Source organism: Neofelis nebulosa, chromosome 7, assembly GCF_028018385.1.
Source record: "Neofelis nebulosa isolate mNeoNeb1 chromosome 7, mNeoNeb1.pri, whole genome shotgun sequence".
NCBI lineage: Eukaryota > Metazoa > Chordata > Mammalia > Carnivora > Felidae > Neofelis > Neofelis nebulosa.
The window spans coordinates 63,280,603-63,305,379 of NC_080788.1; the positions used below are offsets into that span (position 1 = coordinate 63,280,603).

Genomic DNA, 24,777 nt, shown 5'->3' on the forward strand with positions numbered 1-24,777 from the left:
CCTCCCTCTCTAGACCCAGCTTGACTGTCCTCACCCAGTGTCACCTCCTTACATGCCGGGTCTGTGCCTGTCCCTTCCTAGGGGAGAAGAGGGAGTGCTGCCCTCCTTGGCTCCTACCCCCAGGGGTGTGCCCTGTGTAAGTGCTCACAAGCAGGGCCCAAGCCACACTGTGCTCCCCCCTCCCCTCCCCACCATGCTCCTCTTTGGTACAAACAGGAAAGAACCAGGCTGCTTCAGCCCCCTCACAGACAGCCCCAGGGCCAGGGCCTAGTCCTGACTAGGACAAGAGGGGGCTCAGCCTCTAATCTACTCTGGGGAGCAGCATGAGGTGAGAATGGGGCCCCTGGGCAACAGGAACAAACTGAAAATGCAGGTCCTTAGCTCCTAGAGTGAGTGGCTGCAGCTCAGCAGGTCTGTGGACTGATACAGTGTTGATTCTCGCAGGGATGTAAATTAGTGCAATCTACAAAAGACTAGGGTAAGGGGTGGCAGGGCAAGGGGAGCCACAGCACTCCTTTGGTTTGATTTCAGGTGGGTGTGGCTTGAAGAGTCATGTATGAAGTTCTGCAAGAGGTTTCCTAGAACCTCCAAGTGTAAGGCAAGAGGAAAAGTCTTCAATAAATCAGGTAGCAATTTTCCTTGCCCCCTGCCCCCCACCCCCTCCCAGCTCCCTTCTGCCCTCCCAGACATGATAAACCTCATGTTGACCAGTTAGCTTCTGGGAAGCCAGACCTGCTGGGTGGCCCTCACCAGGAGGCAGACAGGAAGCTGACTCCCACAAGTGGGCCACACCCATGACTATGTGCACTGGGTAACTTGTCCCAGCACCAGGGGCTACTGCAGGGGCAAAGGAGGAAGCCAGGGAAAGGCCCCGAGTCTAGAAAAAGCAAGTCCATGTTCTGGAAGCCAGACTCTGGCTCTCTATGCCTCAAAGGAAGGAACTCGGAGCTGTGCTAAAATCTGGGAGAGCCTGGTCCCAGGCTGATGGGGAAGCAGCGGGTCACAGTGGGTGAGGTAAAGCTGGCTCCCACTCCCTCTTGAAGGGCCCAGGGGAGGCTAAAGAGCCTAGTGGGCCTTGTTCCTGAAAGACTCTCCCCTCTCCCAGGGCCCCATGCCCCTCAGGCTTGGCCCAGTCTCAGGGAAGACTGCTTCTTTAAGTCTCCACCCAGGCAACCATAGAGAGGTACCCTGGGCCAAGCTGAGGGCTGTGATGCTTTCCCTATACCCTGGCCTCCCCTTCCCTCCCAAGGGCCCAGTACCCATAGGGATCCCTGCCCTCCCCCCCAAGAGAACCACAGGCCAGCAACTTCAGGTCCCTGTGGCCCCTTAACCAAGTGCTGTGCTTCAAGCAGTACCCCCTGCCCCGAGCCCCACTTGCCCGTGGGCAGCCTCAGTGTGAGCCTGAGGAGGCTACTGAGGGTTCTTGAGGATGCGGCCATGGCGGAAGTCATAGACATGGCGGCAAAGAAACACCAGCTCAGGGTCCGTGTCCTCGGGCACTGTGCGGTGTGGCGGGGTGGAGTAGTCCGCAGAGGGGGGCACCAGTGCTGTCTTTCGGCTGGGGAGGCCCTCGCCTCGGCGCTTGGCCATGGCACAGAATCTGCAGTAACACACCACCATTTGCTGTCTTTACCACAGCCACCTTTGCAGGAAGATCAGTTCCTTCCCCACCCTGCCCATAGAGCCGGGGCATCCCCTCCCACCCCCACAAGGGCTGGCGCTGCCTCCATCCCTGTCCTGGGGGCTATGCCCTCTCTGCCAACCGCCAGTCCATCTTCTCTGTCACTGGGGAAGCACATCTGCTGGGGCCTCCCTCCCAACACCTGCCAATTCTCCTCGATGGTTCTCTGAGAGCAGTACTGTAACCATCCTCAACTCTGCCCCAAACACTCTGTCTTAGAGGAAGAACAATTTTTCTTTCTTCTACAAACATCAGATGGTGGAAGGCTGTGAAGAAGAACATTCTGGGAGGTCGGGCCCAGTGAATGAGATCCCCTTGGGAATTTCAGCCCCTGAAACAGCCCTGGGGAGTCTGAGGGGAGAGGCTAGACAGAGGTGCAGGGCACCACCCACCTGCAGTACTCAGCAAAGGTCAGCACGTAGCACTTCTCCTCGATGCAGGCCACACTGTTCTGGTCCTGATGTCTCGATGCAAAGACTTCATTCTGCAAAGGCTCAAGGAGAGAGAGGAGGTTGTTGGTACCAGGATTGGAAGCACCTACCTCCAGTAGCAAGGTGGACGTTAACTCTTCTCCTGGGACTTGTGACCTGAGGTAACTCCAGCTAGTGCCCAGGAAGCCAGGGAGCATCTCTGGAATTCTGGCCTAACTGCTCCACACCTAGTGCCCACCCCAAGGCACTCCTCTGTTCCCTCCTTAGGTCCCTCTTACTCAGGAATAGCCAGAGGCCTGTTCCAGCACCGCCCCCCCAGCCCATGTCATCAGCCTCCTGACCCCCAGCTCAAGGGAGGAGAGGGGAACGGGTGCCCATCTCCCCATGAGATGGAAAGTCCCAGCAAGGGAAACAAAGTGAAAGGGAGCTCAGACTGCGGACGGAGTGACCACACCGATGGCACTATCTCTCCTGGCACACAGCTGGGTAAAGTGCCCAAGAGTGTCTGGAGTCTCTTCTCTCCTCCCTCTCATGCCACAGACGGTATCAAAGGGGGCCAGGTGTGCAGTTCCACCTCCCCTTTCCTGCTGCCAGGAGGACACATCTACTTGCTCCCATTCTGGCATGCCCTTGGGGGCTTCCCTTCCTGTTCCCCTTTTAAGACAAAAGTTACTGTTCCCTTTAAAACATGAATTGGATCAGTGTTGGGAAAAGAGGCTAAAACCCAGGCCCTTCCATGGAGTCCAAGGCGACGATCACTCGACTGCCCATGGCTGCCTCCCCAACCATGTTCTTGGTGCCGCAGTTTCTCCCTCTGCCACCCCTGTCCTCCCCAACACACCTGCCAGGCGGCTCACCTCGTGCATGCTGGGACTGCGGCCTCCCTGTAAGTGCTCTGGTCTGTAATACCACAAGAGGCTCATCATCAGCTCTCCTAGGGGGACAAGAGAAGCAGTCATGGCTTGAGCTGGCAACCCCAGAGTTACTTAGACAGGCAGGAAGGCTGGCCACCTGCCCTGCAGTCTCATCCAACTTCAACGCCTGGGCCAATCCTGCAGGCTCCAGCCACCCATATCCCCTGCCTCAGGCCAAGCCTGGCAGCTCAGTGGCCTGGAATGCTGTCAGGCATGGAGGAAGAAGGGGGAAAAGGCACTGACAGGTGAGGGGGAGGGGGGGGCCGGTGCCTAGCCCTTGGTGGCAGGAAAGGTTAAAGAGCTGATCCAACCCAAACCACAAGGCCATCTGCAACCCTCAGCAGCAGACAGATGCCGGCTGAGTGGAAGGCAGACTCTGTGCCAAGAACATGAGGAGACTAGTAGCAGGTCAGACTCCAGGTAGGGGGTACCTGATTCAGGGTTCTCCCAGAGGGCAGAGATCTTGGCCACATAAGGTGTGGATGTCTTTCGTGGGCCTGACTTGAGGAGGACAGTGTCCCGGACCCGGATGGTCTCTCCGTGCCGCTCCACTGCCTGGTAGCTCTTTCGGATGGCTGGTTCTGGTTCATCCTAAGCAAGAAATCAATGACACAAACAGGCTCGTGGGGGCCACATTCAGAGTGAGGAGGGGGAAGGGAGGGAGCGAAAGACATTCTCTTTGTGCTTTCCTCAGGGCAGTCAAACCACTGAGGATGGGAAGCTGTAAAAGCAGCTTGCACAGTGGCCTCTTCTCCCTAAGCCTGGCTCTCAGGAGCAGGATGCGGATGGGAGATCCCCACGGCTGGAGAAAGAAAGAAAAATAGGAATAGGGCTGGGAAAGTGGCCTAAAGCTTCTGACGCTGTGCTATGAACACCACACCCCAAGAGCTGGCTCTCTTGCTCCAAGCCCACACCACTGACAAAGTCCTCAAACTTCCTATTGGGGCAGTATGGGTTTGACCCGTAAGCCCTTAAGTGGGGTAGCCCTGGGCAAATTAGTCTGCTGCCATGCCTCAGTTTCCTCATCTGTGAGATGGGGATAATTACATGAACACGGGATATGTACCTCCCAGGGTAGTAGTGAGGAATAATGCAGTATTTACTTTCTGCCACCCAGAAAGTACTCAATGAAGTTTAGTCAAGCATTTTCATCATCTGCATCTCCAACGTTCCTGGCATCACACTCATTTTCTCTGCCTATCCCAACGATCCCTATGCATACTCATCCAAGAAGCCTCCATGAAATCCTCCATTTTATAATCCAGGATAGAAGGGACAGTATGATCAAGGATGAGCTGTGAAGCTACTTCAGATGGGTTCCCTGAGAGTCGGCAACAGAAATGGAGGTCAACAGCTCTGACTGTATTTCCCTGGAGCTCCTCAAGGCACATGGTACAGGATCGGTGGGGCTAGGGAAGGAGGCCGGGCCAGCATGACTGGTTCCCAGGGTAGAAGCCTGGGAACCAGGCTCGAGTCCAGGATTCCTGGAACCCACCTCAGAGCAGGTCCTGTCCCTACTGGCCCCTTCCCTCCTCCCCATCGGCTAACAGCTGGCACTCACCAAGACATAGACCGCCTTCTCACAGGCAGCCCCAACGGGAACCCAGCCGTTAGTGCGGCGGCGGCGGCGGCGGCGTGGACGTGGGCGCTGGACGCGCGGTTGCTTGGGGTGGCTGGGCCTGCAGGCAGCCTTGCTTCTCGCAGTGTGCCTACAGCTGGAGCCCGTGCGCAGACCTGACTTGGAGCCGCTAGGAGGCTTGGCGCTCTGAGGGCACGCACGGGCTACCGTCTGGGGCTCCGAGGTGGGTGTCTGAAGATGGGGGACAGGCTCCGCTGCAGGTGGCACACTGGGCACAGGGCATCCCAGGAGGGGGTGGGCAGGTGAGGCAGGGTGGCCGGCTTCCGGGAGAGGAAATTCCAGCTGGCCTAGGGACCTGCAGCCTTCTGGGGAAAAGGAGAGAGGGGTTAGGACAGGTAAGGACAAGCAGTAACAATCCCTCTGGCCCCCCCTGCTTTCAGAGCCTACTGTCTTAATTTGGAGTGTGTACCCAAGGGTCCCTGAGGTGCAAGTGGAGTCAGGGGCCTCTGAGGTAGACTGTCAGAGTGACTGGCCAAGGGTGCTTCTCGACCTTGGAGACCGGCCCACAGCTATCTCCCCCTTCTAGCCTGCAAGAAGGGCAGGTAATGGGAACAGAGTCTCTAGCTCTGACTTATTCTCCTCCGGGGCTTCCACAGTGCTAAGGAGCAGGGGAGTGGGTGTCAGCCCAGGATGTCAACCCCAGACCTGCCACTCACCGACTGTGTGACCGCAGGCAAGTCATGCTACCTCTCAGTGCCTTGCAATAGAAGCAGGAATGGCAAATATCATATAGAGTGTCCCAGGCGTTTTTCTTATCAACGTATTAACTCATCTCATCCTTACATCCTTACATCAACCCTAGGAGGTAAGTACCACTGCCACCATTCTAAATTAAGGAAACCGAGACACAAGCAGTTACTGGCTTGTCCCACGGTCACGTGTCTAAGGAAGTGGGGGAGAACATTTCACTCTAGGCAGTCTGGCTCCAGAATCTGTACTCAATTACATGCCATGTGGCCTCCCGTATGTAAAGTGCTTGGAACAATACCTGGCACGTGGTGCTTACTGGTGTTCCAGGGTAAGGGGGTAGGGTCTTGGGTCCCATGGTTTAGGGGGTCTAGATTTGGGAGAGTGGTACAAAAAAGAAGGAAAAGCCCAAAAAGCAGCCTGATCTCATTTCTTAGTGCTCCAACTCACACCAAAACCTGAAACAACCAGTCGGGCCAGAGTCAACTGGTCTATAAAGTTGTTTTATAGACCCCTACAAGATGGGGTGTGGGGTAGTAGCAACGAGAGCCCTGGTAAGGCCCAGCCTCTCATTTCATCAGCAGCAGGGTAGACTCGCTAGACAGGATGGCTCTGGTCACCTCATTTCCACCCAGGAGCCAGGGACAGAGCCTGGAGAAGCATGTGAGGACACGCCTGCCAGTCTGGGGTAAGAGTGATCACCGTGGGGGTGTCTCATTGGCTACAGCGCAAGCCTCCCTGGTGTCTGGGCCTTGCTAGGAATGGGCCTTGCTAGGAAGCAGACACCAAAGCCACGGACCCTGTCAGCACTCTGTCTGTGCCAGGGAACTCTGCTGGTCTATTCTCGGAGTGTGCCCCCTGTTAGCCCCCAGCAAGGCGATGCCAAGTCTGGGCACCACCTCTCTCTCAAGGCCTGTATGGCCAGGGCAAAGCAATCCTGCCGCGTCTGGCACCACCTATTGGGCCTGGTTACCCACCCTCCTTCCCATGAATGCTGAACTAGGCCAGCATGCAGATGGAACGGGCTCCTGGAAGGTAGAATTCTAGCTCTCCTCGAGGAAGGCAAAGGGACATAGGAACAACTTGGCAAAAGCACTAATTTCAATACCTAATTTGCTATTCAAGAGTCTGAGAATGGGTATCCTAATGGGGAGGAAGGGATGACTCTCCCTGCCCCCTCCACCACCACGGTGCTACCTAACTACCTGGCCAAGAGATCTCTATACACAGGGGAGCCAGAGCAAAGAGCTAGACACAGGCTAGACACAAGGAATACTCCTTGGCTTGGGGCATGAAACTAGGGGAGTCTTCCTTTTCCAAAGCCCCCTACCACCCATGTTGTAACTAGACCTCAAGGAACCCCAACCAAACCATGGCCCACCCTCCTAGGACACTATCTGACTCCCTGGGACATCCCACACCTAAGAAGGCTTACCTGCTGCAAAAGGCATTTTGTAGGGGCAGCCGCCACAGGTGGTGCCAATATGGGTAAGAGACGGGGGCAACATTTCACAGATGCTGTAGCCATTCACTCCAGTGTCCTCGCTAAAGCAGTAGCGAGAGCCCCAGGGAGGGTGTTGGAAAGGGGTGCCCGCGGGCACTGAGCTCGGTGCCAAGAGGAGCCCCTCGTTAGGTGCAGCCACTGGGGACAACTTGCCCTCAGGAAGCATGGGGCAGGGGGAGTAGCCTCCACACTGCAGCCCATCTTGGCTGCAGTACAGGTAGAAGCTGCCTAGTGCAGGGAGCTCAGGCCTACCACACAGGCCACTGTAGTGGGCAGGGTTGCCAGGCATCGGCAGGGGGGACAGCTGGGGTGCAGGGAAAGAAGGCTGGTGCAGTTCCTGCTTGGGGGCAGGTGACTCCTCGCCTGGGCGCCCAGGCTCCGGCTTCAAGGCTGCCTGCCCACCCATCAGCAGGGGCAGGTGGGGGCGCAGCCCCAAGGGGCTCTCCAGAGCCTTGCTCAGGGGCTGGTAAGGTGGCTGGCTGGCCGGCCCACGAGGGGTGGCAGATGGCCATGGCTCCTCGGGGTGCTTTTGCCAGCCGGGTGGACCTACAGCCTCCCCAGAGCCAAGCCCCTGCCGGGCCTTGGGATAGTTCTTGCCGTTGACTTTAGCCCACTTTGGCCTTGGAACCCTCAGTGCTGGTGGCTCTGTGGAGCGCCCATCTGCTTCTGGGTGGGCACGAGGCGGCCTCAAGGGTAGCTCCCGCTCCTGGCTCAGCTTTAGGAAGGCAGCTGCATTCAGGCTGGCCAGTCTCTTGGGAGCTGGGTCACCATCTCGACGAGCACCCTCCTCAGGTGCTGGCTCTGGGGACAGGTCCCGACTTCCCCCTCCGAGGTCCTCTAGCCGGGGCCGCTTCTTGGAAGAGGACCAGCCCCCACTGGCCCGGTCACGGTCCCGACTGCGGTGAGGGTCTCCCCCTCGACTGCGACGAGTGCCGGCCAGGCTGCTGGCATCCTCCCGCTCCAGCAGCAGGTTATTGAGGGCCTCCGCATTGAGGGAGGCCAGGCGCCTCTTGCGGGGCTGGGCAAGGGCAGTGTCCTCACTGGATGGGGCTGGGCTGGGGGGCTTGGGCAGGTCAGGGGGCAGCTCATCAGCCTCATCTGCACTCCGTGGACCAGCCACATTCTCCAGGCGGGTCAACAGCACTTTGCAGGCCTTAGGCTTCTCAGGAACTAATGGGCGCTTACGAAGTGGGTAGTTCTTGCGGCGCCCTGTGAGGTGCCCTGGGCTCTCGGGCATGCCTGCTTCCACACTCTCTGCCCCCTGCTCCATATTGCTGCCTTCCATCTGCAGGGGCTCCCGGCGGCCAGTGGGGCCCGAACTCAGCATGGGAAGGGACTTCCTCCGCGTGTGTGTCATGGAGTACTTTCGATCTGCAGGGCAGAAGGCAGGCAATGAGAGAAGCCCACCTTGCCCTGCCCTGTCTGCCTCTCCTCTGCTGCAGCCCATCCAGTGCCACCCCCCGCCCCCAACCTTCCGTCACTCTGGCCTACACTCATCCCATCTACAGCCTGGCTTTTCCCAAGACCCCTCTTCCGGGCAGGGGGGGGGGGGCTGTCCAGTGGGATCAGGCTACCAACAGCTGTGCAAGGACTGGCTGCCCCACTCTTCTCTTAACCTAGGGTCCTTCTTTGAACAAATCCCCTATGGAAGGATGCAGACCCTGGGATGAGAAGACAGAAAGTGCTGGGGGCAAAGTTCTCAGTCTCTCTATCTATTCTTCTCCCACTAGATACTCACTGCAGGTCAAGAAGAGGCTGTGAAGATGCCAAGCCAGGATGGGGGCTTGGACGGTGGGAGCCCATCTGTTCCTTTAAAAACATCACCAACCCTTCCCCCATCCTGGGGCTTCTGCGATTGGTCACAGGAGGATAAGGTCATGGACAGTGGGGAGCTAAGGTGAGGAAGTTGCCTGCTGGACTGTGGAGGTAGCAAAGTCCAGCCTGTGGGGACACCCTGCCGGGCACATACAGCAGGAAAGCCACAACATGCGTTTTGCTGGAAAAGCCCCCTGAAGGGGAAGGCCTGGCCTTGAGGAGTCCATGGTCAGGGGAGGTCTGGGCCAGCCCTAGAAGCCAGACCCACCATGGTTCAGATTCTAGGGAAGGGCAGCCCAAACAGTGCCTGTGCCCAGAGAAGGGATGTCCATAAGGCAAGGGCCAGAATCCCTGGGTAGAAAACTCGCGGAACACAAACTAGGCCTGTGGTATAGCTTTAAACCCTCACCAGCCACTAAGAGGGAAATGAAGTATCAAAGGAAAGAAGTAACTCAGGGGATAAACTGGGCTGCCTTGCTAGTCCTGCCCTATTTCTCAGGTCTCCTTCCTGGTAGGCAAGAAGCTGGGCAGAGAAGAGGGCTGGGGGTGGGGTGGAGTGGAGTGGGGGTAGCGGCAGAAAGCCCAAAGCCCCAGAGAGAAGATGCCCACTTGACCAGGCATCATCCCCTAACTTTACTTGGCAAATACTCCCCTTGCCCCCAACATACCTGGGGCAGCCTGGGCCCCCTCCTGAATGAGAGGCCAGAGCTGGGCTGTATCCTGGAAGCTGGCATGGCCAAGGCAATGGAGAACTGGTGGGTGGGGGGTGGGGGTGTCAGAGTCAGTGGTCAGAGACTACTGAGCTGTTCACTCCTTACCTACTCCCCAAAGCAAAGCAAGGTGCTGCCAAATAAGGTGTCAGACAAGGCTCTGCCCTCTCTGGCACCCTGCAACCCCCTCCCCACCCAGCAAGCCCAGGCTTTCCAGCTTAATTTCCCCACTGCTATTGTTATTCATACTCACTCTCCCCAGAAGCTGGGAGCAGTCCCTGCTGGGCCAGGATTTAACCCTGAAAGTCCCAAGCCTGACAGCTCCCAGGAATTCCTGAGCCCTTCCCAGCTAGCTCCTTTGGACTTGGGCCAACGGCTAGGGTCACTGGGTACCTTTTCTCCTGACACATACTGCACTAGTTGAGAAAGAGTGCTCAGAAAACGAGGCTGAGGGCACCGTGGGTGTCCCTCGCCCTCAAGAAAGGACTCGGAAAACTGGAAAAGGGAGGCACTGTGCCAGGCATTGCTCTGGCCACGTGCGGGGACCTGCCACTGCCCAGAGACCAGGCCGGGACAAGGCAGAGTCACAGGAGACAAATCCATTCCTTCCTGAAGCACAGACAGGAGAGCTCCTTAAAAAATCCCAGGCATCTGCTAGGCTCCCTAAGACTTTTTCCTGCTTCTAATCAGGGTGACCACCCATCCCTGTTTGCTCAGCAGGCTTATTAGCAATGCCTCCTTTTACTCTCAAAAGCATCCCAATTGCTTAAAATCCACAGGCCCCTTTCTCAAATGCAGGGCACCCCTGTGCTGGAGGAGGCGCAGCAATAAGAAGCACATCTGTATTTCCTACGAAAGCCTAGGCCCAGCCCTTCCCCACCCCCAAAGGGCCTGGAGACAGAGGATTTGTGAACAGACCGCATAGCTGAGCAAGAACCGAAGCCCCTCAACAGGCCCCAAGTTACCAGAGGAGTCCGGCCTGGGAATGGCTGGGGGCCAAGGCTGAGGTCACCTGGGCTTGTGGCCTTTAAGGACATGGACACCAAGTACAAAGCAAGTACAGGGCCAGATGGGAAAGAGAGGGTGCTCAGGGAGGTGCTTTCAAGCCTGGCAAACAAAAGAGCTCTTAGCTGAGAGGTGATTGGCCTGTCCCTTATTCCCCCCCATCCACCCCCAGTTTGCTGGTGGACCAGCTGCAAGAGTGGACTCTGGGATACTTGCCTCCCTTCTCAACACGCAAAAGGTCCCAGCAGGTGAAGGTTGGGAGGGAGCCTTCCACTGTAGGGAGACTGGCCCCAGAACTTGGGGTTGCATTCCCTGTAGTATCGTACCCACTGTCCCCTGATCCCAGGAAGCCTCTAAATCACAGGATGCAAGTCACATTTCCAAATCAAGCATAAGAGCCTACTGCTAGCTTCCCTTGAATCCACCAAATCCCTCATCACCAGCAAAAGAACTCCTAGCTTTCGTGTGGTGCCTAAGGCAGCAATGTCACTCACTGTTCTGAGGAGAGGCTGGGGTCTCTGCTGCCTCCCTCGCTGCCCTCCAGTCTGAGGAGAGCGAGAGAATGAGTCATGCTTCTTTGAAGCCAGACTTGTGAGAACTTCAGCTGCAGCTTTTCCCTGGGGTGGGGCTGGGTGGAGGGGGCTCCTAGCCTGCCAGGCCCCTCTAACCTGCAGGGGTGGCCCAGCTCAAAGGGGGAAGAAAATCCTGGGAAAGCAGGAGGTGTGGCTCCCATTCCTGCTCTGCCAATGCTCCTGCTGTCCTGTCCTTACACTAGCTCAACCAGAAACTTCCTACCACTGCAAAGAGACAAGGGTGCCTGGGTTCTCTCAGCACCACCCTTCTCTCTGGGAAGCCTTGTCCTCCCAGGCATACATGGTCTGGGCCCCCTTGAGAGAAGGTTCTTAGGAGGGACTCCCCAGGACACATTACTGCTCACCTAGACTGTGTCAAGCTAGCTCACACTGAAGAAGACCAGTCTGATCGTCCCTAGCCTGATCGGCCAACAGCCAGCTGCCATGAAGGACAGTGGCTGGCCGGTGTCCTCCATACCAAAGATCCAGCAAACCACAAGTTGAATCTAAAATCACAAGTGTAGGGGCGCCTGGGTGGCGCAGTCGGTTAAGCGTCCGACTTCAGCCAGGTCACGATCTCGCGGTCCGTGAGTTTGAGCCCCGCGTCAGGCTCTGGGCTGATGGCTCGGAGCCTGGAGCCTGTTTCCGATTCTGTGTCTCCCTCTCTCTGCACCTCCCCCGTTCATGCTCTGTCTCTCTCTGTCCCAAAAATAAATAAAAAACGTTGAAAAAAAAATTTTTTTAAATAAAAAAATAAAAAAAATAAAATCACAAGTGTATTCCAAAGACAGCAAACAGGCCATCACAGCCCCAGGCACTTTGGGTCACAAAACTGAGCTGAAGTGTCCATATCCTGTACCCCATGTCTGCTCAGGACTAGAAGTCAGCTCTACAAAAGTAAAAAGGGAAGGAAGACTTGAGTCTTGCCCGCAAACTGCGGCAGCATCATGCACCACCCTCCGCTCTCACAGGCAGAGCACACCCAAAGTGTTGTGTGCAAGGGAGGGTCAGAGGCCTGGAGGAATGTGGGCTGTGGGCACTGCTGAAGGGAAAACCAGTGTGTCAAGTCCAGATCACTCCTGCAAACGGAGGCTGCCCTTGGGCTCTCAGCTTTGGCCTCACCTCTCCCCCTACACTTACTTACCCAGCTTCTAGAGTATACACCCACCCCCATTCTTAGGGGTTCAGGACCCAGGACTCTGCCCCACTACCCTTCCTGAAATCTCTGCATTTTAAATTCTACTTTTCAGGCTTTTAACTTTACTTTTAATAGGAGGAAAGTATGCAGGGGGGTCTTAGGCAAAGGCAGACTAGCTGGTCACCTGGGTGAGGGTCAGGAAGGTCCCTGACCCAAGCCACCTCCCAACTCCGATTACACCTAAAGCCACATGGTTGGCACTGAATTAAGCACTTCCTTCCTTTGTGCTCTCTCGGAATAATTTCCACACTCCCCCAAAGGAATAACAGTTTTTCATGAGCACTGACTTTCCTGAATCTTCTATCAGAGAAGAAAAGCAGCAAGAGCACAAAGGCACGCTCCTGTTGATTGAAATTTAGTTGGTGTTACTTCACGGAAAAACAGGTGAAGCTGCTGAAATTCTTATGATGAAGCCAGGTTAAGTCGAGTCGGGGGTCCCTCCAATCCCCCATGGCTGGTAAACTGGAAAGAACCAAACCTTCAAGCAAGGTGGACCTGGATTCGAATGTCAGCTCCGCCCCTGGTTAGCAACTTATTTAACTTCTCTGAACCTGATTTGTTCATCTAGAATGGATAAACCAAAAGGAATTTTAAGAATGGTGGTGAGGATGACGCTAGTCTCTGTGCAGAAGCCTAGTAGGGTAGGAAGCAGGCAGACCAACTTCTCCCCCACCCTCCAGACCCACAGAGGAAGGCAGTGGCTCTTGGCTTGGGGGGCAGGTTCCCCACATCAGGAGCCCAGAGCTGTTGGGGCGGAGAGAGATCTGAAAACCTAGCCTACCCCTGAACTCTGCTCTGCTTCTATTCTGCCAAAGACACCCAAGTGTCAACCCCAGGTAAAGATGGAGAGGCTATGGCGGGACTTGTGTGTGTGGGGTTCCATCTACCACACAGGGAGAGGACAGGGGCAGAAACTGTATCCCAACAAACCCTAAACAACAGCTCCGTGCCTCTGGGAAACACTCAATTGGATGGTGAAAAGCCCAGGGGATGGGGTCAGGGGGGCGTGTGTTTGCCAGCTTCCGCCATCTGACTGCTGCTTCAGCATGGACACCCACAGACAGCAGAAGTGCCCGAGTCCCCGGGATGCTGCCCTGGAAGAGGAACCAGTGGCCTCAGCCACCACCGGCTCCAACTCTCCAGTGCCTGTTTAGCTTCACCTGCTGTAGGCACCCAATTCACTCTGCAGTCAAGCTGATATCCTACAACCCTGGGCAGGAAGCACCCACCCCACCAGAGGGAATTGGCCTGACCCATCTAGCCATAGCTTGTTTTATAGACTGCCTTCAGGTCTAGTGGCCAGACCACCTGCTCCTCATACTTCACTGTGGAGGCTCCCAGGAACTCAGACAGGTGGGGGCAGCTGTATGGTGAAGGTTCACACCCATCACACATTGGGTCTGGTATCTCAGCCAACCCAGCCTGGCATCCGGGTCCCATCTTTGACTACTTCTGTCTACCCAGACCATCCCAGCAAGAGGGCCCAGGCATACAGGCCCAGAGCAGCACCCAAGTGTCCAGAACCCCCACTTACTTCTGGCTCCAGACGCAAAGCTGGACACCAGCCTCTCGTAACTGTAAAGGAACACAGATCTCAGTGGGGAGTTTTGACTCAAACTATGAAGTGGACTCTTCGATTTTATATGAGAATTACAATTACGTTCATGAATATAGTTAACAGTACAGATGGTAGAATCTCCTCAGTAGAAAATGCCAGGGCCCTCATTGTGGGACACGGCCCTTCTTTTAGTGGGGGCTGAGAGTGAGAGAGACAGTGTACCCCTAGGGTCCAGAAATCAACATACACACATGGACAACTACACTACGACAGTGGGCAGAGAGCACTGTATTTTAGTCACACCATGGTGCTCTGTTTTAAGAAATTCTAACCTGACAAATTAGAAGGCAATCACATGCAATATAAAACTGGTCTTTAGAGGGTTTCCTTAAAGGCACACGCACCTACTTCGGGTGATGTGCTTTCTCTAGCTTCTTCCTAGTGCACAGCTTCTCTGTGCACAAAGTAGACCTGTAGCTGCAGGGACCATTCCCGCTAAGCCAGAGCACCTGCTACTCATTCCCAGGCACATGGCATCTCTTGTCACCTTTGCTCATTCAGCCAACATCTGCTGACCTCCCATCATGGCTCAACACAGCAAATTTGACACCTGCAGGGGCTAGAAGCCACTTCATACTGCTGCTAATCCTAAGTGGGCTTGGTGCACAGCCTGAACTCTGAGCCTTGGTTTCCTTGTCTACACAGCAAAGTTGTTATGAGGATCAAGTTGAATGATCACGTGTGTCAAGTGCCTAGCAGAATACCTGGTATAAGTCAGATGTGCAACACAAGCTCATTCTTTTTCCCTGCGTGTCAAGTATTAGGCTAAATGCTGAAAAAAAATGCAAAAAAGACTACGAAACTGGAGCGTGGGCTGGTAGGAAGAAAGAGGACAAGCGAGTGTGACAAGGATTGTAACACGGTGCTTAGAGTTTGATGTGGAGAGCTATGGCTCCACGGTAGCCTCACTAAGTGACATATGCACCAGGTCTTCGTTTACAGACACTGACTGAGGGCCTGTTTCATGCGCGGTGTACTGAGGGAAAAACAACCTGAGAAATGTGCTGCATCAATGCTTGGATGTAGGAAGGAGCGACGGAGTGAAGTCCTGAGGCAGGAGACAGATGAAACTATTCCCAGACTCACCTTTATTAGCTCCATGTAGGATTACTCCAGCCTGGGGGACAAGAGAGTTCCGGGCTAAGGCTCCCTCAGACTCTCCCAACCAGACCCCACAGTGCCCAGGCTGGGCCAGCAGCAGATCTATTCCTGCAGCAGGACCCATTCACTCTGGGCAGTTAAAAGTGTGGGAGAAATAAAACAGAAAGATACAGGGCACCCCAAACCTCAGCAACAGGTCCTCAGCAGAACTGAGAGGAAATGTCATGCTACTGACACACAATTCTTCAAAAAACATGACAATATCTCACGAGCCTGCTCTGGGCACCTGCCCAGAAGGGCAAAGGATATGTGTCGGTTCAACCACCAGGACACTCCAGGAACCAACAACTTAGATTTCTAAAGCGGCTTGCCAAGACTGGAGGTGCTATCTCTTGTCCTGAACAGAAGAAGCTGGCTGGCCAGGCCAAGCTGGGAGCTCTGCCCTCAGCCTCCCCAGCAGAGTGCTAACCTTCTGAATGAGCCAGCCATGAGCAACGAGACCCAAGACCAGGCCTTCCCAACACTCCACCAGCACAAGCAGAACCACAAGGCCAACCCTACCAGAGTTACAGGCGCCCCACACAAATAGCTCAGACATGACTAATTAACTAAGTGATTAGGGCCACCCTCATTAGGATGCAAGCTCTATGGGGACAGGTGGGCTCTGCCTGCCTTACCACTAAATCTCACCCACAGGGCTTAATAAAAGCTTGTTGAGTGAACAAAGATCTGGCCACCTACCTGCTCCACCACATTTAAAACATTTCTGCCCTAGACTAATGGCATCACTTGGAGCCCAGGACAGGAAACTCTGACCCCCTAATTCTCTCCCATCCCCAGGACTGTGCCTCTTCGACGTAATCAACAGTTCAATAGGGCTACTTTAGGAAATCTCTCGTATTTACACAGCACAATGCTCTTTCACTACTATCCTTTTCCTTCTCTCTCCCAAACAGCCCAGCTATACCTCAGGAATATATTCCGCTCACTCCACTTCTTACCATAAACCGTTAAGCAAGCAAGGGTGGCACACTCTAGTATAGAGGCACACTTGTATTAAGACAAAGAATGCCACAGATATTAAGGTGAACTCAGCAGCGAAGAACCAGGGTTAGCATTATCAGTCCCCAAACCACCTAAGTGTGCAGTGTAGGGAATTCTCAATTCAGCACAGAGGCTTCTAGTCTAACAGGCTGGCTGATGTTTGTCAAGCACTCACTACCCACCCACCCTCCACTCTCTGCAGGTACCATTCACTCTCATTTATCCTCACAACCGCCTCATGAGGTGGTTGCTATCATCTTGTCCTAACAAGGAGAGAACAGGTAGAGAGGGTAAAAGAACTCACCCACACTCCTGTGCTGTCAGTGCTAGAGGCAGGGCATCTAGGGTCAGTCCCCCAAAGCCCACAGCCCCAATGCAATACAGGACAACTGTGGGCTCACAGACCAACATTCAAGATCAACTTGTACATTCAATTTTGTTTTTCTGTGTTGTTTTAAATTATTAGTAATAGCGTCTTATTTATTTTTCCTAATTTTTCACCACAAGGGAACTAAAGATGTACTCCAATTAAATGGCATTGGTGGGCTGGCCAGAGAACATAAACATAATTTTACAAACTGTTTCTACAGCAAAGTCTGCTCAAAATCCCCAGTCAACTCTTATATGCACTTTGGAAAGAAATCCATTTTATATCCTAGAAAGGGGTGAGGGCTTCAAAGATACGTTGTCTTGATTTTACAATAAATCCAGAAATGAAGGCTACAGACTTCCCCCACGGATCTCACCACATCGCTTGAACCAGATGGAATCTTCCTCCAGTCTGAACTGCAATCAAGACTGCAATTTGGTCATCACACTCCAAACAGCAATCTTAATATTCAAAGATGTGTCAGCTACCCCTTGGCTACCTCCCTGTGGGCTGAGTAAATCTAAGTCCTTTCAATGTTCTCTGGAGATCATCTCTTACAGTCGTTTCACCCACTTTATAATTCTTTTCTACATTGTCAGATCTGTGTGAACCCCTCCAGGCACATGGCAGGGGACGCCCCTCACTTCATGATGAGGGCCTGCCGACTTTGACTATAGTAGGAATGTGACTCCATCTTCCCTCCTGGCATACCTGTCAGGGTATCCTGGCATCAAACTGGACCCTAATTTCTTTCCCATGATTTCTTCCAAGATCTTCTAAACCCTAACGATTCACCTCTATTCAACCACCTGGCCAAATGAGAATGTGATTAACAATCTCCTCTCCACTCCCATTTTAGACAGGTAGGCTATAGCTGGAGACGGGCCTAACTGTGGGCCACCCCTCTCCTCTGCAGGAAACTGAAGGAGCTCCATGGGGGTTCCAGATTGAAGGGAAGTAGGAGCAGCCATCACTACTCCAGGTGAGATCTTGGGGTCACAAAAGGTGGAAAGCATACCAGGTCCCTCCTCCTTAACCAAGGATGGAGGGGAGGTGGACAAAGCTCCCACCCCAACCCCCACCCCCTGTTCCACCACAAGCCACTGGAAAAGGAAACTAATGAGAAAAAAGACATAGACACCAAGTTCCTGCCTGGCATTGATCCTGTTAACTAAGAATCACTTATTTTTCGTTCAGGTAACTCGGTCACGGTGCCTTGGAAAAAAAATTCCCATTTCAAATCTCAGAAAGGCTCAGAGACAAACCCATTCTTTTATTCCTGGTGGATCAGGCCTGCGGGATCTCAAGGACAACATTTTTGTTTTTGTTTTTTGTAGGATGCTGAGTCAGGTGAATAACCAACCAACCTCTGCAGGTGTTTCCCGCTGGGAAAAATGGAATCTGGCTGAAAATCCTTCCCAGGACACAATACAAAGTCTCGAGCAGGACTCTGCCCTGAGGCCTGCTCACCAAACCCACAGTCCTCTGGTTGTGAGCTTCTACACCACCCCGCCTAGGGCACCAATCTCCCCACTGGAACCCCAGGGCCTGCTGCTGCTACTCAGCTCTGCAAAGCCAAGGGGGAAAGGGAGCTCAGTGGAGCTGAGGGGGCTTGTCCGGCCATCTGGACAGGCCCCTGCAGCCTCGACTGCTGCTGTTCCTCCTGCTGCTGCTGCTCCTCCTCCTCCTCCTCCTCCTCCCTGTTAGCTGGGATACTGCTCATTAGTGGTAGTACCAGGAGGTGGGCAAGGGACACGTAAAGGAACTGAAATTCAAACCAGCCCATTTCATTCCAGTTAGGTGCCTCCCATAAAACCAGGCAGGATTTCATCATCCAAGTTCTCCCCGTCCCCTGTCCTGAGGAGGTCGAAAGAGCCCAAACTTTGAGGAGCTGCAGAATCTCAGGACCCCAGGCGTCAGGAGCCTAGGTTTCTAATCTTCGTGAGCTGTTAACTATTCTCTGTATTTTCTGTCTTGTCACGGTTAACAGACCCTCTAGCCGTGAGCTGACCCACAGAGTCAAGGCCCTGGACCTACAGAGCAGGAGTGCATGCTGGGGCTGCCCTTAGTATCGAAGCACTCTCCTTGTCCCTCCAAAGTCCCCGGCATAATGGCAAGTTCACAAAGGAAGTGAGTCTTGCCAGACTGTGCTAGCGAATTCCCATAAATACTTGGGCCAGGGTAGTACTGCTTATGTAAAATGCTTCCCCATTGAGAGATGCTGCTTTATTTACATTCTTCACAACCCATTCATAAAAAGGAGGCCCTTTAATGTTGGGGCTGTTCGTATAATGCTCCATAAACCCAGCAGCTTCGGCTGGCAGCCTTAGTTCAACACAGGCTACTTCTCAACTCCAGAGACTTTTTTCCCTTAAGATTTTTTTTTTTCTTTAATGACTCACCTTGTGACAGGGTGCTGAGGCCAGATGTTGCCAGAATAAGGCCAAGAGGAATAAGGACAGATAAAATTAAAACACACAAGTCCTCCTGAATGCTAGGACAGAGAGGTGGGGAGAGATGAAAATCAATAAATTGAAAATCCCCATACAACTTCAATGTGAAGTATGTATTTTGGGAAGTTGAATTCCTTCCAGGTTTACTGAAACTGCCTTTAGGGATGTCAAAAGGGTCCCCGACTTATACCTCTACATACCAGACGTGGTGTGGAGGAATTTTTTTTTAACCCCGAAACAAAAGAAAAATGAAGGCTCATTCTGGCTTTTAACTTGCATTACGGATGAATAAAAAACAGTAATTTTCTCTGCTTCTTCACAGACATGTTCCAGGGGCTGCTGGATCCAAGAGGGGCACAACTGGCTCAAGGTAATGAAACTCAGACAAACCCCAGAAAGAGAAGAAGGACTGTGCTCGAGGATGCACAGCAAAACAGCCTGAGCAGCTGAGGAGAGAGCCCAGGAAATGCATTCTGAGGTAGCTTGTCTTCCGCTATAGTAGAAGCAAGGAAGAGAGAAGTAGTAGGGATTTTTTTTAATTGACGGGGAGCGGTCTGCATTGCCATGGCAACTGTGAGGGGTGGCCTTCCCGCTTGGAAGGGAAATGCTGGTCCATTAATCATCAAACTGGGGCACAAAAGGGAGGTTTGGGGGAAAGGGGATGGATGCACAATTTATTTTTTCACTGTCTAGACTCAAACCAGTCACCAGCCCTCTTTCACATTTCCCCCATGGTCCAAGGTTTGATGGTAAACAAAATCGGAAGTTCCAAGAGAGCTGGGATCCTAGTTTTCCCTTCTGATGGGTCCAGTGTGGGGCTGATCACGCCTCCATGTCAGTGATAATCACCTCTTCCAATGCCAGTCCCCAAAGTCCCGTCCACGGGCCAGACCAGGAATCTTTTTCTTTTCTGTTCTCAAAACCGTGTTTTCTCCCTCATTTACACCCAGGATTGAGAAGAGATAAAACATATGGATTCATTTAGCATGGACAACAAGGAAAATTGCATAAGAGCAGCAAAGCCGGGTGGAGAGAATGGCCTGGTGGGGTAGGGGGAAAACAGGATTCCAGCCCTTTTCCAATTCATGTCTATATGGTGTCATGTGAGCAATCCACAGGACAGACTCTCCACCAGCTGGAATATCAGAAACAACAGCTAAGTTTCGTTTGTTCCCCACGCTAAAGCAACCCCAACCCCAGTGTGCCCTATGTGTGTGCTTTTGACAGAAAATATTGGAAACCACCAAGGACTCCATACTGAGCATTTCTTAGGAAGAAGGGAAGGTTTCCCCTGTTCCCAATCAACTAAGCAGCCAATTGCATTTATTTATTTATTCAACAAAAACAACACACACTGCACTATACTAGAAATCCTGAAATACTCTCTCTCTCTCTCTCTCTCTCTCTCTCACACACACACACACACACACACACACACACACACACACACAGATTTAACACTCATACTGTCCCTTGTCTTAATAAACTTCCAACTTACAAAACCACTCAAGAAGACACCATGTTATAAAATTCAGGGTCACAATCCCAGAGGCAAGCAATGTTGGCCTGGAGTGGCCTGACAGCAAAACAAAGATGAGTAGGGTTCAGGTGGGAAGAGAGGAAGGCAAAAGGCTCCTCTACTGGAGAGAGCAGCAGACAGAAAGATGCAGGGAGATAGCTGTGTCCAGCATGGCCAGGGGAGAGCCATAGAGGACACATCTAGGGTCAGACTGCAGGAAAAAAAGAGCCATTCAAAGTGTGTGAACAGGGGAGTGACATGGGGGAAGGAGTGCTTTAGGAAGAAGGCTCTAGCAGCTGTGTACAGACTGGATCAGACGGGCCAGAGGAAGCAGGAGGGAAAAGGGGGCCATGACAACATAGGCCTGACATGGGGACAGCAGAACAACAGGAAGAAAAGGGAGATACAAAAAACAAAGAAAGTCTTAACTGGAGTATACTCTCCAGAGCAAACCCTCCTAAACACCTGAGCTGTCTGACTTGAGTCTGCTGCCAAGCAAGAGCCTGTCAAAGAGGGAAACACTGTTTTGGTAATTTCCCTTTACGTCCCAGTGGCCAGACCAGCTCACCCCCTTCTGACTGCTACCAAAAGAAATCACATACCGTGTGGCCCTAGGGGAGGCAAGAAGGCCTTGAAATTCTTCACCATTCTCTGAATCTTAGACGTACAATTACATCCTCTCAGAATAAACTTTAGTCTCTTGCATGAGGTAATACCTCCCTTTCCCACAAGCCTCAACTCCACTCAGGCTGGGGTTTAGACCCTACTGAGGAGGGGGCCAGAGGGTGACCATGAATTAACTCCATGCCCATACTAAGCAAGGCTGACATGCAGCCTTCCCAGGATTATAGCCAACCACAGCTAGGAGCAGCTCCTAATCAACAGCCACCTGAGGTGGGACTTGAACCCAGAAACTCAGCGAAAGCAGACATTCAAAACAGTCTCAGCCTCCCTGTCTTTGTGATCACAACTCTTCAAAGAGGTACAGGGTCCCATGAGGAGCCCAGGAGTTCTGAGTGGGTTTTTAGAAATGGAAAACAGCATCGAGCTTAGAGCAGATCACTGGTGGGGACAGATGCACTCAGTAGCTTAAGCCACTGGTTCCCAAGTGTCCTCTAGCTAGCCAAGGACAGTGGTGTCCCTCCAGGACATGTGCTCCCTCTAGGGTCCTTTTCTCCGTTTTTCAAAAGACATGGGAGTGGAGATGGTGCTGGGAAAGTCTCTCAGATGGCATAAAGGAAAAAGACTGGAAACCTTTTCATTTAATCATTAAATTCCTGCCTGGATGTATAAACTCCAGCTACTCATTTCCCTTTGTGGGTACATTCCTAGCTAAAGAAAAGTGCTGAAAACAATTGTGGATGGGTTGCTGGAGAACACTGCGGGGGGGGGGGGGGGGCATCTCCTAGTCTTCAATCCAATTGGTCTTCTGCCCTAAGACTGTCGACAATAGACGACTAGAAGATATCCCAGGTGGGACTAAACCTCTGTCCATGGAGCAGACACTGCTTGCTGAAACCCCTCGTTCCTGGCAGGGTCTAGAGTGGCTCACCAGACTGTTGCCTTGGAGTCTACCAACCCGGTCCCACCAGCCAAGGCCCACCTCGTGCACCCCACCTCCGCCCCTCTGCTCCAGCCGGGTGGACCCCACTCTTCCCAGAACCAGGAGGCGATCGGCGGCTGGAGTGGTGAGCCACTGCCGCGGCTTCTCCCGGCGGGCACCCCGGCCCCCGCAATCCCTGGGGCAGAGTCCGGCCCGGTCGCCCGCCTCTGGGGGTGGGTAGCTCGGACCTGTTCCCCTCCCCGACGCCACCACCTGCGCCCGCTCAGGCGTCGCCTTTGTCCGGCGCTTCACCGCGGAGCGGGCCCCTCGGGCCCGACCTGACCTGGCCCCCGGCCCCAGAGAAGAGGCGGCGAGGCGGGCAGGGCCAGACCAGGCCCGGCCGCGAGCACGGGGTCCCGCTGTCACTTGGAGGCGGTCTGACAACTTCGATCCCCCCGCCCCACCTCGGACTCGGCCGCCGCTCCGCACGGTCTCCGCCGGGCCTCCCGCGGCCCACACTCGCTCCTCGAACCGGTTCCCTTCCGTCTTCGGCGCCTCCCTTCCTCCCGGCACGATAGGGTCGGGTCTACACTACCCCCCGCCCCGGTGTGGCCCCCATCCCCAGCCCCCCATCCAGCAACAGCCGGTCACCTCCCAGCGCGGGAGGGCGCCCCCCACCCTGAGCCGGCGATCCCGCGGCGCCGCCCCCGGCCGCGGCCCCTTGCCTCGGGGACCGCGATGGGGGAGGGGGCGCGGCGGGAGGGGGTGCCGGGGGCCTTGCCGCCCGCGCACTCGGAGGCGAGCCCGCTCCACCGCGGCGAGGAAACGACCGGCGTCCTCCCGCCCTCCGCGGCCCGGGACGCCCTCGCCGCCGCCGCCCGGCCGAGCTGCCACCCTGCGGCCGCCACCCACCCCGCCCCCAGCCTGAGTGGCGGGCGGCCCCCGGGGGCTGTCACCTCGAGGCGCGCTGCGCTCCCCGATGGCGGGACCGTGGCGCCGGACCCGGGGGAGGGAGGCGGCGCGAGCAAGCGGGCGGCCGCACCTGCTTCGCGTCGTCCGTCCGTCCGTCCCTTCCCGGGCTGGCGGGGGCGGCGGCGCGGCGCGCTCGGTGGGGCGCGCTGACGGGCGGCCGGTCCTCTCCCCTTCACTCGTCTGCCTCCCTAGCTCGCTCCCTCTCGCCCGCTCGTCCCTTTTCCCTCCCTCCTCGACCCCGGCCCCTAGCTCACCCGGACAGCGGCGCGGACGGCGCGGCTCTGGGCGCCCGCAGGCCCCAGCCGGGCTGGAATCCGGCGGCTGGAACCCCCCGGGGGCGCTCAATTCCCGGGCTCCACGCTGCTGCGTCAGCGCCTCCTCCTGGGGGCCGGGGCCGGGCGGGCGGAGCGGGGGCCGCGGCCGGGCGGGGCCGTCGGGGGGGGCGGGAGCGCCTGGCCGGGGCGGGCGGACGGCGGGGGCCGGACGGGCGGGGCAGGCAGCCGGACGGGCGAGCGGCGGGGGCCGGGCTCCGGGATCCGCTACGCCGCTCGCGGTTCCCCCACAAACTCCCCGAGAGCGGAGCCTCCGCCGCCCTCCTTCCTGCTTCCTCGTCCCCAGCCAATCAGCGGCGCGCCCCTCGGCCAGCTCCGCCAATCAGCCGCCCCGCCCTGCGCTGGCCCCGCCAGCCAATCCGGCCCTCGGCTCCCCCTCCCGGTCTCCGACCAATCAGAACCGTGGGTCGGTCGTCCCAACGCAGGGGGCAGCACGAGGCGGCCGGGGGAGGCGGTGCGGGGAGTGGTGGGGCCTGGGGGGAGGGGTACGGTGCCAAGGGTGGTGGCGGGGGGTGGTTTTCTTTGCCGGCTTCTTGGATTTTTTCTTCGGCTGCAGAGCCTGAACCGGTATCCCATGGTGACCCGACCCAGGAGCCCCAGTCCCCCAGCTGCTACCCCATCCCCCGAGAAATCTTATCTCGCCCCCGCCCTGGCCGTCACCCCTCTACATCCCCTTTCCCCCTTCTCCTCCCTAGCACACACTGTAGAAAACTGCGGACCGAGAAGCACCCCACCCTCGCCAGCGGCTGCTGCCCCCCGGGCAAAGGCTCGGGAAGACCAGCCGAAAAATCAAGCGAGGACAACCCCCCTTTCCTGCAGAAAGGGCCCCAGACTCCAGCGAAAGGGCCCCGACTGCTGAGAAGCCCCTCCCGCCCTTGCCTCATCTTTCCGACTTCCCTGCCTGCCACGTCTCCTTTCCTTTCAAGCAAGGTCGGTCCTAGCTCGGTAACCCCTCACCCGCATCTCTTTTTCCTCTTTCTCCCCTTCACCTACCGCCCCCCACTCCAGCTCTTGATTCACCTTTCTCAGAAGCCGAGTGTGGAACCCTCATCCATTCCCAGCTGACAGCAGAGCCTGGTCTGTGAGTCCTTGACACCCACACACCCTCTTCCACCACCGCGGGCAACATCTGAGCTCTCCGGGGGAGGAGGGAGGGGGCGGGCAGCCTGACAGCCCTGACTGGACTCCCTCCCTGGCGTCCCCAAGCCAGGATGGGACCAAGCGTGGACACTTACCTGCCTTCCCCCTAGTCACCGAATGCTGTGGCTCCGTCTCACACCCACAGACGTGCCTTTCCAAGCCCGAGCACGCTCGCGGGGTCAGCGGGGTGGGTGGGCACAGCAGGCTGAGGTCACACGGAGGTGTGGGAGGTCCCTGGGAGGTGCGGGAAGGGGCCGTGTCTTGGACAGCTTGTGTCGCCTGAGTCGGCATAGGGCTTCGCTTCAATAAGCACTGGCTGTGCACATAGTAGGTTCTTGAGAAATGCTGAGTCCACCCCAGAACAAAGCCTCATTCCCAATTCAGGCGGGGGAGGGGAGCTTTGGGAGGTAAAAGGAGCAGCAGCAAAAAGGGTAGTGTCAAGTCACCAGAGCGCTGGGAGCAGCCCAGGGAGGGGCTGGGCCGAGGACTGCCTCTGGCAGAGAGAAGCACCCTGAGTGCTGGGGCTGCC

The 24,777-nt window shown here is 55.4% G+C and overlaps 1 protein-coding gene across 7 annotated transcripts; it reads right to left on the minus strand.

Annotated features, from left to right (window-relative positions):
• BAHD1 (bromo adjacent homology domain containing 1) lies at positions 1 to 24,434 on the minus strand. Of its 7 annotated transcripts, none has more exons than XM_058738179.1 (8): positions 23,031 to 23,372; positions 9,340 to 9,423; positions 6,788 to 8,227; positions 4,588 to 4,970; positions 3,458 to 3,617; positions 2,970 to 3,046; positions 2,074 to 2,174; positions 1 to 1,600 (listed from the first exon to the last, which is right to left on the minus strand). In XM_058738179.1, exons 3-8 carry the CDS (start codon positions 8,211 to 8,213, stop codon positions 1,411 to 1,413), a joined length of 2,337 nt encoding a protein of 778 aa, XP_058594162.1. In that variant the 5' UTR covers positions 8,214 to 8,227; positions 9,340 to 9,423; positions 23,031 to 23,372; the 3' UTR covers positions 1 to 1,410. The 7 variants fall into 7 exon arrangements, with proteins under 7 accessions (XP_058594162.1, XP_058594161.1, XP_058594157.1 ...); XM_058738178.1 differs by lacking the exon at positions 9,340 to 9,423 and adding an exon at positions 18,692 to 18,783 and having other exon boundaries at positions 23,031 to 23,141; XM_058738174.1 differs by lacking the exons at positions 9,340 to 9,423; positions 23,031 to 23,372 and adding an exon at positions 24,344 to 24,434 and having other exon boundaries at positions 4,588 to 4,967.
• Between the last annotated feature and the right edge of the window lie 343 nt (positions 24,435 to 24,777).